Source organism: Gekko japonicus, unplaced genomic scaffold, assembly GCF_001447785.1.
Source record: "Gekko japonicus isolate JY-2015 unplaced genomic scaffold, Gekko_japonicus_V1.1 scaffold614, whole genome shotgun sequence".
NCBI classification, from domain to species: Eukaryota; Metazoa; Chordata; class Lepidosauria; order Squamata; family Gekkonidae; genus Gekko; species Gekko japonicus.
In genome coordinates, this window is record NW_015161421.1 from 317,860 (window position 1) to 336,351 (window position 18,492).

The 18,492-nt window shown below is 45.8% G+C and overlaps 1 protein-coding gene across 1 annotated transcript in view; it reads right to left on the reverse strand.

The window, feature by feature from the left end:
• Positions 1 to 10,109: 10,109 nt before the first annotated feature.
• DCC (DCC netrin 1 receptor) overlaps positions 10,110 to 18,492 on the reverse strand; it is a 591,220-nt gene continuing 582,837 nt past the window's right edge. Inside the window, exons 24-25 of the mRNA XM_015428299.1 lie at positions 11,995 to 12,137; positions 10,110 to 10,199 (exon numbers count right to left, since the gene is read on the reverse strand). Of these exons, the coding sequence (XP_015283785.1) occupies positions 10,110 to 10,199; positions 11,995 to 12,137 (233 nt within the window). The remainder of the gene's footprint in view (positions 10,200 to 11,994; positions 12,138 to 18,492) is intronic.

Genomic DNA, 18,492 nt, shown 5'->3' on the forward strand with positions numbered 1-18,492 from the left:
GCTTGAATGGAATTGGTTCCTGGCTAAGTCTTTACAAGCTAGGGGAGATGTGCACACACAACACTCATCTGTGGATCCATGTCTTCTTGCAGAAGTGGCGTGAATGTATTCCAACTGACTTCCTACGTTTCCGAGTTGCCTCTGGTGCTCAATGAGTGACCTGACTAAGTATTTTGGGGAGGGGGGCTCCCCCTAGATGGAGGCCACCCTTACCGTGGGGCAGGGGCAAAACAAACGCCAACCAATCATAGCATTCTGAAGCCTCATCGGTTTTCATGGGAGATGACATGCGTGTAAACCTCTCCCACTGAAAGTAATGGGACTGAAACAGGCTTCACTTCAGCTGGGTCGTGCCCAAAGATGTTTCCCAAAACAATTTAATTAAAAAGACTGAACTTCACTTTAGCGAAGCGTTACTTCAACGGTCAGTTTCAACTGAGAATATTGCCAAGGAAGGTCTGTTTCTTGTTCCACAGAGGACTTCACCGATGACTGACTTCCAAATCAGGGAGATGCATTGCAGCTCCAAAGGCCAACGACAGAAACATGAGACACACCACAGCTTTAACGTCCTGCTCTAGGTCTCCAACCAGATATCCCTTTTTGTTTTCCAATTCATAAATTATCCCAAAGAAACCACTCTAAATAATAAATTAAATATTACTTATAAAAAGTACCCTCTTCCCTCCCTTCCCCCTCCCCTCCCCCAAACAGGATGGCAATTCGCAAAGGTAGGAATTGCCAGGTCTATTTTACAATAATAAAAACAGTATTGTTCCTTCCATCTACCAGCTTCCCTTCCTCCATCTTTATCAAAAGACATATACAGCATACAGTGAGATAACATTGGCCTCGGCAACTTGATAGTGTATTTATACCATGTTGTTATTACTGATATCAACAAAGAGAGGGGAAAACAAACAAAGAATGATTCAATCTCTCTGTAAAATGTCTGCCGACATAGCAACAGGTAAGATACATAACCTCAGAGGACAGTATTCCGTCTGGAATGGAACGAGATGATTGGCTGATAGGGATGTGGTTGCTTATGAGCCATTTCAAAGATTAGTCTACCTTGCCTGCATCTTTTTATAGCATAAGGAAGGAAGGGGGGAATGTCAAAAATACAAATTAGGAGTGTCCCAACGAACACGAGTCTGAAACAATCATCTCAATGACCATACATGGGAGATCAGCAAGATGATCCAAACCAGTGCAAACTAATTTTAGACTTTCCAGATGCCAGACACTTGACCTGCAGGTTTCCGCTCCCCTTCCGACATGTGCATTGAACACACAGGTCACATCCAAAGTTGTTCCCACACCCAAGAGAGCAACGAGAGCTTTGGCTTTGCCAAGGGACCTCGTCCTGCTTTGAAGATTTTAAGCAGGACATTTAAGGTTTTTTTTGGGGGGGGGGCTTGCAAAAGATGACAAACTGAATATAAGACAGCAAGTTTACATGGAGATGTATACTGAAGCACTGTATGCAAGATGCCAGAAATAATGCTGAGCAATTTTCAGGCTGCAGTATATATTTAAATGGCTGAACAATCTGAAGAGGGTGGAATGGGAAGATCAATAAGAATAGGAAATCTCAGTAAGATGAGATATTCTGTAACTAATTACATTGGCGACAATCCAGTTCCAGTAACTACCGGCGCTTCTGGTTCTCTTCCAAGAGGGAAGGGAATGCACATTAGAGTCACTGAGGTATGGCTATAATTCGACGCTAACTGCCTAGGGGCCCTTAGCCTTTTTTGAGAATGTGGACACATTTGGAATTCTGACATGGCATGGTGGGTACAGCAACAAAATGGCTGCCACAAAATGGCTGCTGAAGGAGGCAGAGCCAGCCACAAACCGTATACCATACTGTAACTTCAGTAACACAGTGCAGATCCTTGTGCCAAAGCAACATTTTTTAAAAAAAGTCTACACAGCCAATCAAATCTCCAATAGCCAATCAGAAGCCTTGCTGGGCAGAAAACCCTCCTGGCCCTGCCCACTTCTTAAAAACACCTGGTGGGCAGGGCCAGGTCTTCTTTAAAATACTTGGTGTCAGCAGGCATGAGCCAGATGTGGCAAACCCAATCACCATCTCCTTGCTCTTCCTCAAAACTGACCTGGCAACAATGAGGCCTCTTAATAGGGAGTTCTTAGGACAGTATCTCCACTGTGCAAGGTGCTATATGGTTCCATAGGTCCTTACATCCTAGCAAGGTCATGAGAAACCACGGGAAACTATTGATTCTTGGTGCGCCTGCAATTCAAGATCCTTGTACCCACTGGATGTGCATTTCCTATGCAGCCTGGCGATCCTGTGAGGTTGTTAGAATGTACAGGAACTACTTCTTTCCTGGATCCTTGTGTCTGAAATGCTACTGTGACAGCACCGAAGGTCTAATCTTGGCACCAGAGTAAAGTCTTACTATCAGAGCTGCCTAATAAGTTCAGGTATGAAAAAGGACAGGTGTATTGGGGAAGGCTGGTGCTGATCCAAGACCATAACAATCTAGGCCTGAACTCAGAGGATGGTGGCTTTGTATTAGGCTTGTGGTACTGAGTTGAAGAAGTTCATTTCTGAACTTCTCAGCTGTGGACTTCACCACCATCCATACTCAAGACTGTATGCCATTTTTTGCTGCCACGGGAATTCAGTGCATTCCTACTTACCACTATGAGGCATGAACACTGAGTGACCACAAGTTAACTCCCTACAACAGTTATAGATTACATCTGGGAAAGGTATGGTTAATCACAGGAGGTGATCACGTCATTTGGTTGGTGTTCTATGGTCGTAAATAAACTTACAAATGGTCCTTGTGGTCAACTGGGCCACAACACCTTACAGAACATATCTGAAACTTTCTAGAGTTCTGGTTAGGAAGCTGGTGACCTGCCCCTTCCCTCAATGACACAGACTCTATTCATCTGCACCAGATCCCAAGGGATGGAGTGAATGCCCTCTTGCTCAGTTCCTTCTATAGAGTCACAATATTAACAATATGATAGAGAAAAGGAATATGGGTTGTGTGACTGCACAGATGACTATTTGAAGAACACCAGTTAGAAAGCAATCTGTCTTTCTTCTTTTTTTGGGGTAGGGGGTCTCTGTACAGCCCCATAGCTGTGGGACTAGCATACCCGGAGGTATCAATGAAGTCATTTCTGTACGACTGCTATACCAAAATGTAGTGAGAGCCCTGCTACCTGATGGATGTAGGTAATTCGACATAGAAATCTTGAACAACTCAGGTAGGGGAACGTGCCGAGGGAACCTGATGATATAACCTATCCTCTGATAGAATTACTCTTTACAGTGATAAGAAGAAAGTTGCTTTCCTGACTGACAAAAATAAAAACAATCTAGCAAGATAACCAGGATGTAGTAACACCATTGCCCTTTATAGGAAAGAATAATACTTGAACCGATTTTTATTGTCTGTTCAAATATTTGCAGTTTGATGAAGACAGAAAGCTAGGATCCCATGGGCATCCAGGGCACGTAAAGTGTGCCGTCTGTCATCCCGAGGTTCTGGAAAGAAGTGGGGGAGTTTTATATCCTGTCACAAGTGGAACTGAGATACCACCTGAGGGAGAAAGGCAATGTCAGGTGAAAGTACTATGTTATCCCTGTGCATCAGCAAAAGGAAGGTGACAGCTCATTCACTTTGCATGCAGAGATTATGTCCAGTAAAAAGTAGCCTTAAAGGAAAGGAGGCGTTGACTGCATATGGGCATTGGTTCAAATGGGTTGCCCATGTCTGGTGTTAAAGCCAGGAAGAGGGTGCAGACTGAAAGAAGAGCTCAGGTTTTAGGCAACCCCTTCCAGAACAGCTTGATGAGATAAGATATGATGTCCCCCTATTAAGGAATATATGGAGGAACTGTTGACATGTCAACCTGAATCGAAAACACAGGGATAGTCTCTCATAGTGAAAATGAACAGTGCACCCCAAGAGGTCTGCAACTGAGCAAGATAATAGATGCATGCTGTGGAAAGAGGTCCGTGCAAAAAACCTAGATGATGTGGCAGCATCGAATCATCTAATGGGGGGACTTTAATACTTTTGATAAGCCATTACCCAAGAAAGTCAAAAGACAGGTCTGGTATGCCACGTAGCTGAAAGCTTTAGCTCTATCCTTTCCTGGCCCGGAGAGAGAAGTTCTGGTATCACACACAGTTCTATAAAACATCTTCAGGATTGATGAAGCTTTGTGAACCATGGATGGCATGGGGCCACAATGATTCTATGTAAATACAGTCTGCTCTGTTTATAATTTTGTAAGGTGCTCGAGGTATAAGAGGGATGAGGGAATTCATACAAAATTTATCATTATTCCCTTGAGAACCCACACTCCTGCATACCTCAAAGCACAATCTCCTGCACTTGATGATGCTCACAGTGTAAAAGGTTGGTCAGAGACATCCATAACACGGTGGGGGCATACTTAGACTATATAGGGTCCACAGCCCCTTGGATTCGTTAGAAATATCTGCCAATCGTTTGTCACTATCAGCACCATGAACAGCTACTGACACTACCAGCACCATGGACAGCTACTGGAGAGCCAGTTTGGTGTAGTGGCTAAGCGTGGTAGGACTCAAATCTGGAGAACCGAGTTTGATTCCCTACTCCTCCATATGTAGCCAGCTGGGTGACCTTGGGTCGGTCGCAATTCTCTCAGAGCTCTCTCAGCCACACCTGTCTCACAGGATGTCTGTTGTGGGGAGAAGAAGGGAAGGTGATTGTAAGCTGCTCTGAGACTCCTTCAGGCAGTGAAGGGTGGGGTATAAAACCAGCTAAAAATAATAAGTGGACCTAGCTAGATCTTGTTCAGATACAGCCTGATTTGTTGATACCTGAACAATTCTCTCCCCCAGTGGGGGCCGAGAAGGCACCAATCCTCAGTGCACAATGTTTACTTCAGCTAGAATGATATGTGCTGTTACAGTCTGAGCAGGCTGTACCACATTAATGGCATAGCCCTGACAATGTGCTCCTGCCCTACAGGAATGATTCGGTTGCAAGATAGATCCAGGTGGGTAGCCGTGTTGATCTGAAGCAGCAGAACAACGTTTGAGTCCAGTGGCACCTTTAAGACCAACAAAGCTTTATTCAAAGTATGAGCTTTCGTGTGCATCTTGAATTTAAAAATTGTTGAGTTTAAAGGTGCCACTGGACTCAAACTTTGGTTGCAAGAGTAAGACTGGTAGACTGAAAGACTGAACTATACCGCTTGAGGGAGTCTGGATATTAAATAACCACAACTGTGGTGAGCTGAGGATGTTGGAGAGAATGCTTGGTCCCAGTGCTATTGGAACTGAGAGAAGAACCCAGTTAAGGTAATTTCATGTGGAGATGGGCTTACTTGATGGGGAAATTGGCAGAAGGCATGAGTCCAAGGAGTTACTGGATCCAAACTGTATCGGATGCTGACAAAAGCGACATGCAAGAACTATGTTTGTAGCTATTCAGTCCCAACATTAAGAAGTCTAGAGGTGAAGCACATCAATAAAGGATTCAATATACTGATTGGGTGCCAAGTGTGAGTTATCCATATTGATATAGACCAGTTATATAGACCAATACCTGTCTGTACAGCACAGTATCAATCCCCTATTGGGAGTCAGTCACTGATACACATAAACACTGATAGAGATTTTGCAATGGAGAAGTTCATCTGTGGCCGCCATATGTTGTGAGAACTCCCAGTACCATGGAGAGTCTGAATGATAGAAACTGATGCTGCTAGCATTTGTCCTGTTGGCAAAATGAAGGAATCGGTAGCACTGTATTTGGATGGGAATGTGAGATCTAGGGACATGGATCATGTGGAGTTGTTGGGGAATGGAGTACAAGTGAGAAAGACCATCCCAACTTTGATGCACATAATTGTGCGGACAAGCCAGAGATTACGAATGGGACTGAATGCACCGTTTGCAGGGGCCACTGAAGTAATCGGACTTGAAACTGCATTAATGCTGATGGATAGGGATGGATTCAGTAGCTCCCTTGTCTAGAAGAAAGTCCCTTTTCTGAAGTGATGCCATGGTAGAAAAGACATTCTAATAAGGCTAAGGAAAGGAACTGCATGAACTTTGGTGACAACTGGCTATCTGACATGCTTCTGAGTCCATCAGGAAATGCTATGCAACAACTGGGTATAGGATGATTTGTGGGATAGAGGATGTCATGGCAGTTGATTCCTTCATGCTTGATTAGTGAATTTTAGCAGTAGCTACTGTGATCTTTATTAACAGAGACCAGGCAATGGTCTTGGCCATCTGAAGTAGAGACTTTCCCTGTCAATGTGTAGCACTGTTACAGAGAGAACCTGCTGTGTTATTGACACATGGGTTGTTGAATAAGAGGGACCAGAGGAAAAGTACAATAAAAGGAAGAGGAGAAGCAAAGAAATGCAGAGGTCTATGAGGAGGATCATCCATAAAGTTCTCATTGACATTTCATCTGTGGTGGTCAGAACTGCTCCTCAAAGTATGTGAAAATGGACAGATCCATACTACCCACAGAGGCAGGAGTGCCATTTCCATGTCTTGAGCTCTAGAAAGTTTAGATGTTAGGAATGAGTTCTGATGTCACGAATGAACAGGTGTATCATTAACATGGATGAATAAGCAAATGCTGAACCCAGTTGTGAGATGCACAGAGACCCTGAAGACCAAAGAAGAACTCGTCCTGTTTAACAATCTCAGCATGACTGAGATGTGGGAGGTTGAAAAATCCAGAATAAAAAGTTCTCCTGGGAAAGTAAAAACTGAAACTAGCCTCACAAACCTGTTCAAAATTCAGAGAGTTTCTGTGTCAGGTGGGAATGCAATCTTTCCCGTCTGGCTTTTGTTGAAGCAAGACATTGACTTGTGCAGCATCCAGAACTAGATGCAGTTGGGTGCCCACCGTAAATGGGTCAGAACATTAAAAAGTCAGCCTCTCATACTAAATGAGACTTCCTAGTTATTAAAAAACATTTGCATTAAAATCTTGGGCTAAATTGAATAAAGAGTATTATTTTGGGAAACGCTTTCTCCGCTACACCAGCATTTCTAATGAAGCATTTGAGTTCTCTCTTCAACCCGTGATATTTCCCCCAGCGTGAGACTTTTTCTTAAAAAAAAGCATTCTGAATTATTACTTTTGATACTGCGCCATTTTACTCCAAATATTTTATTCAGGAATTCACATATAATTACCTTCCTAATAAAAAGAGCTATTAGGATGTAAAGATCCTCTCTCCTTTCCCTGCTCTCTTAAAATTATGACCTACTCAAGCTTGAAATCAAAGGCAGTGCTGAATGCAATAACTCAGCCGAAACCTTCTCATTGGGTTTTTTTTGCAGCCTCATAACTGATAAATATGCAAATTTCGTTCCCTTTTGGTGATTCGCCTGCGAAAACAGGGATTAGCTCTGAACGAATGCCGAACGTTCGGCAATAGGAAAGCGCTTGTGACATTCTGTTCATGTCACCGGTTTGGGATGTCAACAAACAATGTAACAGAATCAAAGCTGGAATACCGGAATGGGGAGGGGGAGGAGATATTTAAAATGGCATCATTTAGGTTCACAGTGAGTGTCCTGATGGAAATGGTGGCAACTGTTTTGGCTTTTTCTTTTTAATTGACTGACTTTTCCCAATGTGATGACTGTAACAAGATGTCTTATTTTTTAAAAAAAATCCAGAAACTGGCTTGTAAACATTTGCACTTGGAGTAAGACTCCTGCAGTGCTGGCAAAATGCCACACTTGGTGATGTGGAACCAGTTCAGTTACTCTGTGTCATACAGACATATTTTCTGGCATGGCAACTCTTAGGATCAGGCAACCAGTTCTTCCTCTCAGCTCACTGTCTCTGTGTTAGAACGTGTGCTGTCTTCATCATTACCCAAAGCCAGCACTTCTCAAGAACAAAGATTTGGCTTGAACACATGAGGCTGCCTTATATCGAATCAGACCGCTGGTCCATCAAAGTCAGTATTGCCTACTCAGACGGGCAGCGGCTCTCCAGGGTCTCAGGCAGAGGTCTTTTCACATCTCCTAATGCCAGATCTTTTAACTGGAGATGCTGGGGATTGAACCAGGGGCCTTCTGCATGCCAAGCAGATGCTCTGCCACTGAGCCAAAGCCCCTCAATGACCAAGCTCAGCAGCACTTTTTTTACATGAATCAATTGTCTTCGGCAGTTGTGTTTTAGGTTTATGAAACTCAGCAGCCTGGTGGGACGTCAGAAGTTCAAAAAGATCAGAGGGGGATTCCTTTCCCACATCTGAAAATAGCTTAGTATTATACAGGAAAGCACACATATTTTGAATTGCCTCTGGTGTTAGCTTATGAACAAAATGATGCCATGGCAGATTCCAATTCCCAATCTACACAGAAGCTGGTGGTCTGCCATGACTGCAAATTAACCTTTTCTTTGCACATCCTCTGATTAGCCGGACATTTAACAATGGAAGGATCGGCAAATACTTGATAAATTCTACAAGCAAATGGTTGCATTCTACCAGCAAATGGCTCTTCCCCACCATTTGTGCAACATGATGAGTGCTCGAAATGACAACTAAAAAAATGAAAATAGTCAATAATATTATTTTCCATATTTTGTGCTGTTTACGATAGTTCCGACCCTTTGGTGCTATGTGGTAATACTTTTGCATTGCAATGATTAAGAAACAAGAGGAATTCTAGTATGTCTTGACTTTGCAGTGTATCAAAATGCACGTCGATGATCTACACACACACACACAGACACACACACACATGAAACCCCCCTACAAACCTCTCTAGTATGTCAAATATGCTCATTTTACATATTATCCTGGGGACATAATCGTGGCTGGGATTCTGAGCCACTTGGGTCCCACTTCCACAAGGTTCCAACCTCGTGTGAACCAGCACCCAAATGGTTTGGACCCGTCTTAGCCACACAAGAATTAAAATCAGCATGGCTAAAACAAAAGTTAGGGCAGGCATCAGGGATGCGTGGAACCCCCAAGCAATGTATCTTGGACTGTCTATTTAACTTCTGGGGAAATCTGGATCCTTTCGGCAGTAGTGAAATTCCCCACATTGACATTTTTAAAACTGTGCATTATGTGAAATTTTACGCAGCAGATTTTTCCTTACCTGGCACAAAACCAAAGTTTTCTCCTTCTTTACTCTGTGTTTTTGGAATCCCTAGTTTTAGTGCGTTCCGAAGACACAGGGCAAGGAGGAAAAAACTTCCGGTTGGGACAGCTCTCCTCTGCCTGCCCTGGAACTGGCTTGCTCTTCCCAAACCTTTGTGAAGGACTCTCCAATAAACTCATCTTTTTGGCCGGAGTTCATGGAGAGTTTGGCGGTACCTGATTGGTGCGCCTGCCAACATTCCCCCACCATTTCCCCTGATCCCCAAACCTAGCCTTGTGAAGGGGTGATGGCCGTGGGGACTGGTGGAGAGTGCAGGCAGCAGTGGTCACATCTTCTGTAAGGTCTGGATGCTGTGCCATGGAGACTTGCAAGGACCAATGATTAACTTAGGGGGAGTGAGGGAGAGGGAGCTCCCATTGAGTTTCTGAACCAGGAGGCATTGGGGACTCTGTTTCTCAGACTCCTTGGTGCTCTGTGGGAGCAGCCAGACCTTTAAAGATGAGGCATTTCCTGCTGCTGCAAGCCTCCTAAAATATCTAGGTCAGCCGTCCCTCACAAAAGGGGAAGTGCCAGCCTGCACTGGTGAGGGATTACTGGTGGCATTGGTGCTTGGGGTGAGCTTGTTATGTCTTGGGCCTGAACTTCAGTAGAATTGGTGGGCATAGCCCATCAGCAGAGCACTATCGACTACCATGAGGCACTCTCTGCCATTCCGCTGTGAAGACATCTTCCTTCTAGCTTCTGTGGGATGCTCTTTCATCTCTACTTAAGGTTTGTTGCATGATCCATAGGAACGGACAATGTCCTGCTGGGATGGGCAGATCCCTGTGTAGAACGGGCTCGGATTATGCATCGGTAAGCTTGATGGTTGACGTGGATGTTGGGTGGTGGTACGTGTGAAACGCTGGTATGCTGCAATGTTCCCGGGTAGCTCCATTCTTCCTCTCTTCCATATCGTTCAGAAGGCAGAGCCAGTGATAGCGTTCAGCTGCTTCATTAGCCCCTCCAAACTAGCCATTTGTTCACTCAGATCATCCTGTTCGTACACCTGGGGAGAAAGCAAGGCAAACTAATTATGCAGTAGCCAAATCACTCACTCACAACTTTAATGCCAGGAGTTTTTTGCTTGCAGGACTCTACAGCTTAGAGGGAGCATTGCTCCAGACCCCTCACCATCTTCATTGCCCTCCTCTGAACACGTTCCAGCTTGCCTATATATCCTTCTTAAATTAAATAATCTCCCTTCCCTTCCCGTATTGTCTACTTTCAAACTAGGCCTTAAACATATCTTCAAAATACGATTGTGCTGAATGTGAGGACGAGAGAAGAACATTCGATGAATAACATATTTATTTATGGAAGTTTGAAATGGGAAACATGCGTGAAAGGACTGGGGTCGAGGAAAGGGAATCGGCAGAGTTAACGATTCAACATCGAGAGGTTGAGTGCAACTGAGAGCCTGACCTCTGACCCCCTGAAGAGCCGCGCTGGCTCCTCCACCATTATCTCTTCTAAGTGCTCCCACACCTGCGGTGCTTGAAAAGTGACCCGCTCGGGAAATAATTTGTCCCGCTGCTCTAAAGTAAGACGTTCAGAGCCGAAACCGTTTCACATTCAATGGCTCTTTATACCCGTCATCTCAGCCAAAGCTTTCATTTCCATTTCCTTGCTCCCTTCCCAATTGTACGAGGCCGGGCTGCCTTATCTTCTCCACGCAGCACAGCCACTGAGGCTCAGGAAGCTTTCAGAGGCAAAGAAGGACCGGCAATAATCCATGGGCTGCCCTGGGATGCCATTGTGTCGGAATGGATTCTGCCCACCGGCGAGCTGCCTTTTGTCCTTCCCGCTCATTTCAATTATCATTTGTTTCAGTCCCTGATACCGCTTAGCGGGAGATGGCCTCTCAATCACGGAACTGGCATTACACTTGTTGAGCGAACGCTCTGATGGATGGCCGGAGCCAGAACAGGAAAGAAAGCAACAGAGAAATTAAAGCTGCCCGGGAAAGATCCCTTCTTCCAGCGCACAAGACTGCATCCGGTGGATTCCAGCAATCTTCATGCGGAGGGTGCGTGGCAGTGCACCATGCACGAAACCAAAGATTTGAAATCTACTTGCTTTGTGGATGGTGCCAGTCTCATGCGGAGCTCCACAGTAGTGGATGCAGCTGTCAGGGATGTGGAGAGTAGAATTTTTTTTGCATGCTTGGAGAGCAGAAAACAGATGCACCATCTAAGTGGCAGGCAGATTTCAAATCAAGGAGCCTGAGTCCAGTTCTCACTGGGTGAAAATGTCCTCAAACTGTCCAAAGCAGGAAAGTCAGCGAGGAAAATACACAGGAGATGGTGGCAGCTACAAGCATGGACTGTAATTGGATAAGCATATGGAGCCGAGGTCCATCAGTGGCTATTAGCCACAAGGTATAGATAGGAACTCTGGGGCAAGTGATGCTCTATATTCCTGGTGCCTGGGGGGGTCAACAGTGGGAGTGGGCTTCTAGTGTCCTGGGCCCCACTGGTGGACCTCCTGGTGGCACCTGGTATTTTTGGCCACTGTGTGACAGAGTGTTGGGCTGGATGGGCCATTGGCCTGATCCAACATTGGCTTCTCTTGTGTTCTTATGGAACCGTGCATAAGGGAAGCATCATGGGTAGCATGCATGGTTGGATCTCCCACGATGGGACTTCTGAAAGGTTTTCTGCAGACATTAAATTTGCATAGAGGAAATGTCTTTCTTCTTGTGTGATGGTTGCTAGTTCTTGCCGTGATGTATTTTTTTGCGACGGCTTTTTTTGGGTTTTGTTTTGCCATTATCCCATGAATAGAAGTCAACTTGTCCTTACGTTAGCTGAATCCTCTGCTTGTTTGTGACCCTCTTCTGAGGCTTCTGGAGCTGTCGGCACTGAGACAGGTAGCAGAGGGGATCTCGCCTTTCCGGCTAGTCCGAGGGATGCTGTCTTCACCTGAGCCTTGGGAAGGTTGGATGCTGAAACAGGAAGAGGTAAATGGGGACAACATTAGCACTTGACTCACAATCTGGGTTTAAATTATTATGATTATCATATGGCAGTGTGTGCAGTATAGCCAGGAGATCCTAAGATAGTCTGGCAGCTAGAAGTTCTATCTCTTTTAGTGTTATGCACCAGTAGGTGGCGAGCTAGGCGTGTATTTTAAGGCAAGAGATGTTTCAGAGGTGGTTTGCCACTGCCCGCCTCTGTGTCATGACCCTGGTATTCCTTGGAGGCCTCCCATCCAAATACTAGCCAGGACTGACCCTGCTTAGCTTCTGAGATCTGACAGGATCGGGCTAGCCTGGGCTATCCTGGTCAGGGCATTTAAATGAGTGGTGTCTCATTTACTTATTTGCTTTTAGAGTCTGGCATGCCTGAAGTGTTTAGCACAGGCTAAAATTAACATGAAATGAAAATGTCTGTTTAGGAGAGGCCATGGCTCAGTGGTACAGTATCTGCTTTGCATGCGGAAGGTCCCTGGTTCAATCGCTGGCATTTCTAGTTCAAAAGGACCAGGCAGTAAATGGTGTGAAAGCCCTTGAGACTCTGGAGAGCTGCTGCCAGTCTGAGTAGACAATACTGACTTTGATGGACCGAGGGTCTGATTCAATATAAGGCAGATTCATGGGTGGGTGTTCAACATACCAAATCCAAAACAACATAAGGTCCAAAAAGGATCCTATTCAATCACAGTAGTGCTATAATTCTAAGCAGGCTTTCCTGGGGCACAATCCAGTAAACAGCAAACACATAGAATCACAGAGTTGGAAGGGGTCATATAGGCCATCTAGTCCAACCCCCTGCTCAATGCAGGATCAGTCTAGTCCAGTGATGGTGAACCCTGAGGTCCACCAGCAGGGCCAGAACTCCAGAAACCCTCCCACTGTGCCCCCCAAGCACCAAGAATACAGAGCATCACTTGCCCCAGACCGACAGTTCCTATCTATACCTTGTGGCTAATGGCCACTGATGGACCTCTGCTCTTAAGAACATAAGAGAAGTCGTGTTGTATCAGGCCAATGGCCTATCCCAGTGATGGCAAACCTTTTAGAGACCGAGTGCCCAAACTGTGACCCAAAACCCACTTATTTATCGCAAAGTGCCAACACGGCAATTTAACCTGAATACTGAGGTTTTACTTTAGAAAAAACAACTCATACATTAACTAAAGATGATCCAAACAAAGTAAGGAAAGCAATCCCAAATGCTTTCACTTAGTTAAAATTATTTGGCAGAGAATCCAACACTTTAATGATGGTCTGGGCCTGGCTCGGGCGATGGCATGCGTGCCCACAGAGAGGGCTCTGAGTGCCACCTCTGGCACCCGTGCCATAGGTTCGCCACCACTGGTCTAGAGCATCCTTGACAAGTGTCTGTCCAGCCGCTGCTTAAAGACTGCCAGCGAGGGGGAGCTCACCACCACCTCCCCAGGCAGCTGATTCCACTGTTACACAATGACTGTAAAAAAAGGTTTTTCCTAAGATCCAGCCGGTACCTTCCTGCCCTTAATTCAAACCCATGATGGTGAGTCCTCTCCTCTGCTGCCAACAGGAACAGCTCCCTGCCCTCCTCTAAGGAACAGCCCTTCAGATACTTAAAGGGAACAATAATGTCCCCCCTCAACCTCCCCTTTTGGTGGCGAACTAGGTTTATTCTTTTGGGCTGAGAAAACTGTGACTCAGCCAACTTATGGTGACCCCAAAAAGTTTTGAAGGCAAGAGACAAACAGAGGTGGTCTGCCATTGCCTGCATCTGTGTCATAACCCTGGACTATCTCAGTGGGGGTCTCCCATCCAAACACTAACCGGAGCCGACCATGCTTAGCTTCCGAGATCTGATGAGATCAGACTAGCCTAGGCCATCCAGGTCAGGACAAAAGACAAACAGAGGTGGTTTGCCATTGCCTACCTCTGTGTCGCAACCCTGGACTTCTTTGGTGGTCTCATAAGACCATAAGAGAAACCAATGTTGGATCAGGCCAACGGCCAAACCAGTCCAACACTCTGTCACACAGTAGCCAAAAATACCAGGTGCCACCAGGAGGTCCAGCAGTGGGACCAAGACACTAGAAGCTCTCCCACTGTTGCCCCCCCCCACGAAGCACCAAGAATACAGAGTATCCCTTGCCCCAAAGTTCCTATCTATACCTTGTGGCTAATAGCCACTGATGGACCTCTGCTCCATATGCCTATCCAATTCCCTCGTGAAGCCGTCCATGCTTGTAGCCGCCACCACCTCCTGTGGCAGTGAATTCCATGTGTTAATCACTCTTTGGGTGAAGAAGTACTTCCTTTTATCCGTTCTAACCTAACTGCTCAGCAATTTCATGGAGGGCCCATGAGTTCTTGTATTGGGAGAAAGGGAGAAAAGGACTTCTTTCTCCCATCCGAGTACTAACCGGGGTGACCCAGCTTATCTTCTGACAGCTGACAAGATCAAGTTAGGCTGAGCCAGAGAAGCCAGGGCCCATGACTGTTAGCACAGCATGAATAACTTCTTTAACAATAAGGAACAGAAACAGAATGTTTCAAAAATGCACACTGAGGTTCTAAGAACTCGGTTTATATTTTAAAATTAATTTAAAATGCTACATCCTTCGCTGGCAAAAAAAAACCCCAGACAATATTCCAAGCGAGAATGTCTGCTTTCACAAATTAGAGACCCGCATTGTACTTTGTCAGCTATAAGTACCTTTTCCAGAAGGAAGCGCGAGACAAAAAGAGAGCCAGACGTTCTCTGTACGCCTGGATCCCTTTGATAATGCAAGTTTAACTGAAATGAAAAAAGGGAGAGCTAAAAAAGAGAGACTTAAATGAATTCCTCAGTAGATACGATCGCTTTGCTATCTGCACTGTAATAAATGAGTTCTTTAATAAATGGCTTTTTGCTGAACTTCTTGGAACCTCAAAGCAGGGACAGGAGATACAGTCATCCCGAGAAGATAGGAGGGTTTTTTAAAAAAAAGAAAGAAAAAAAGAACAGTACAAATCCAAATACAAAAAAGAGAGAGAGAGAGAGAGAGAGAGAGAAGACCACCAATGACTTTAGCCAGAATTTGCTGCAGATGGCTGTCCTGCACAATCCAAGTGACATGTCCCAGACTCCCAGGTCACAGTGTTGAGACGGCCTGAGGGTGCGCTCCCTAGTGCCAGAACCAGTGTTCCCTCTAAGCTTAGTTAGTGTGAGCTAGCTCACAATTTTTTAGCCTCCGGCTCACCCATTTTTGTCCTCGCTCAGGAAGGGACGGCTCCAGAGCAGACAAATTTATGTAGTAGCCAAATCACCTGCTCACAACTTTAATGCCAGAAGCTCAGAAAGTAGAATTTGTGCTAACAGGACTCCACAGCTTAGAGGGAACATTGGCCAGAACTGCAAACGAGCAGCTCCTACAGCACTGCAAGGGTTTCTGCGTATACCTTTCTGACTGCATGTCGCTCAGGGATGGACTGGGAAACAAAAAGGGGTCTTCCCGGGCCCTGCAACACCCCCCTTCCCACGGAGAGATGGAAGAAGAAGAAGAAGACGACGACGACGACTTCACTGGAAACAGACAATCTAACCGGGGACTGTCATTATAATGAAGCAGTAGGAATTAGCCCTGTGAAAGCAGTCCAGTGATGTGTACAACATCTGGCTGTCAATGGTTAAATCTGAAGGAAAGGTACCCCCTCCAGTGAGAGTGACATGCTCTTGGACTTGCACTTCCATGCACATGATGTGGTGTAGTGGTTAAGAGTGTTGGACCCAGGTTCGAATCCCCACTTATGCTAGCTGGGTGACCTCACCGGATTGGTGTGAGGATAAAATGGTGGAGAGGAGACTGATGTAAGAAGAAAAGAAGAGATTGGATTTATACCGCACCCTTCACTGCCCAAAGGAGTCTCAGAGCGGCTTACAATCTCCTTTCCCTCCCCGTCCCCACAACAGACACCCTGTGAGGTAGGTGGGGCTGAGAGAGCACTTTTGAGGACTGCCCTTGAGAGGACAGCTCTGAGAGAACTTGTGACTGACCCAAGGTCACACCAGCAGCTGCATGTGGAGGAGTGGGGAATCAAACCCAGTTCTCCCAGGTTAGAGTCCGCGCTCCTAACCACTACACCAAACTGGCTCTCAGTTGAATGGTGGGAGAGAATACGGGGCTAGATTTACTTCTTTCTCTCCCAAAACAGCTGATGGGAGCCGTGGTTTGCCTCCGTTGCCTGAATTGAGTTTTTTGGGAGCAGAAGCACACGTGGATCTGCTCCCTGTCCTGTGTGTGCCTGGGGTAGGATTGGGGCCCAAAAAAGTATACCTTAAATGGCATAGGTAAATGCATTTGTCAGCTCTGGTCTAAGTGAATCTCTCTCTCTCTTCCATTTCTGATTGTTCGTCAGGTTTATATGGCATTATTAATTAAGCTAATGCAAAATAAATGACAGGGCTGTTTTCCTCCCTCCTTCCTAAAGCAAACCAGTCATTCAAAACCCATTTAGGTCTGGCACATAAAATGCACGGGGAAAAATAAACTTTGCTAATATATTCCTGGCACAAGGCAGAGGTGCACCTGTGAGCCCCGTGGGGGAGGGGGAGAAAATCATGTTACTCATATGTAACTCATTAATTGATGTAACTGTGCCTTAAAGAGCTGCTTCGGAGCACAAAGGCAGATGGTTACCATTTGGGCATTGCTAATGAGAAACCAAAATGGCAATTAAGGTTCCCTGCACACGCACACCCTCTTTCCATTGCGATTAGCAACAGGTTATCATTAAAGCCCACCGCTGGAAAAATAAGCAGAAAGAAGAGCAAAATAAGTAAGCAAATATTGGGAAAATCTCAAAGCTTGTCGAAGGCAAGGGTAAGCTATAGGGTTGCCAGGTCTGGGTTGGGAAATACCTGGAGACTCTGGGGCTGGATCCAGGAGAGGGCGGGGTTTGGGGAGGGGAGGGGCCTCAGCAGGGTACACAGCCAAAGAGTCCACCCTTCAAAGCAGCCATTTTCTCCAGGGGAGCTGATCGCTTCTCAGCTGGAGATCAGTTGTGAAAGCGGGGGATCTCCAGGCCGCCCCTGGAGGCTGGCAACCCTAGGTAAGCAACTGGTGGGAGCTTGGGTCAAAGCTTGTCGAAGTCAAGGGTAAGCAACTGCTGGGAGGCATGGGGCATCATGTGTGCCATGATATCACTTCCGGGGAAACCCGGAAGTCATGATGGGAAGCTCTACGAATTGCCAGAAACTCTATGGTGCGGTCAAGTTTCCAAAAATTCCTAGCACTATTTGACGTGATGTTACTTCCGGGTTTTTTCCTGGACGTGACATCACTGTGCTCGCGATGCCAACTTTTTAATTAATTTTTCTCCCACTGCTGCACAGAGCAGCAGCAGGCAACAAGGGCCTGGCATCCTCTTGGGGTGCATGGGTCTCGACCCTTCCTAGCCAAGATGTTGAAGCTGGCAGTATAAATAATAGCAAGGAAGACTCAGATCTCCAAGCGGCTTCATATCAGAGAAGAGGTATGTAGGAGGTTCAGCCGCGAGGCAACGAGGGAGTTAGCCAACGAGCCACTCAGTCTGCATGCGGCCAACCAATTGCTTAGAGTGAGGAGTCAAGCCAGAATCAGCAGCTTTACAGGGCGAGATGTGGCCCTATCAGGACCTGATCTCTACTAAGACTGGGTGTTGCAGTACCATCCTGTGACCACCTGCAGTGATGGAGCTGTAGCTGAGCAGAGGGCAGGCCAGTAGTTGAGAATACTCCCATGATGGAGCAAGGAGTAAGAAACTGGTTCTCTGTCACCAGAGCCCCTGGTTCAAGATTCTTGGCACTTTACATTCGATTGAAGAGATTTCAGCCAATCAGGATAAAAGGATGGACTGTTGTTCATCGGTGATATGGGTCACACTGTCAAGAGCACACCATACCAAACCTTTTCCTTGCAAACAACAGCACCCCCATGGCATGCCATGACCTACTTCAGAAGTTCCTGAGAGTGGGGAACATTAAAGAGAGGGTTTTTTTAAAAAAGGAAGTGTTAGACAAAGCCTTGCTAGGACGAAGCTGGTTGTGCGGTTGCCTGGACTGTATGTCAAATACATGACCCATTAAACCAGGGAAACAGGCCCTTTCTTTTCAAAACATGGACTAATTAAAGAGTTCTCCCGATGAAATGAACAAAAGCTTAAAGACTCCACATGCATGGGGTCGAAACAGTGAGTAAATGGAATTAGGCCAATTATAAAATTAATTGAATCAATGACACTCAGGTTCTAAAGTTTGCCAAGCTAGTGAAATGTTACAGAAGGAAGGAAGGAAGGAAGGAAGGAAGGAAGGGAGGGAGGGAGGGAGGGAGGGAGG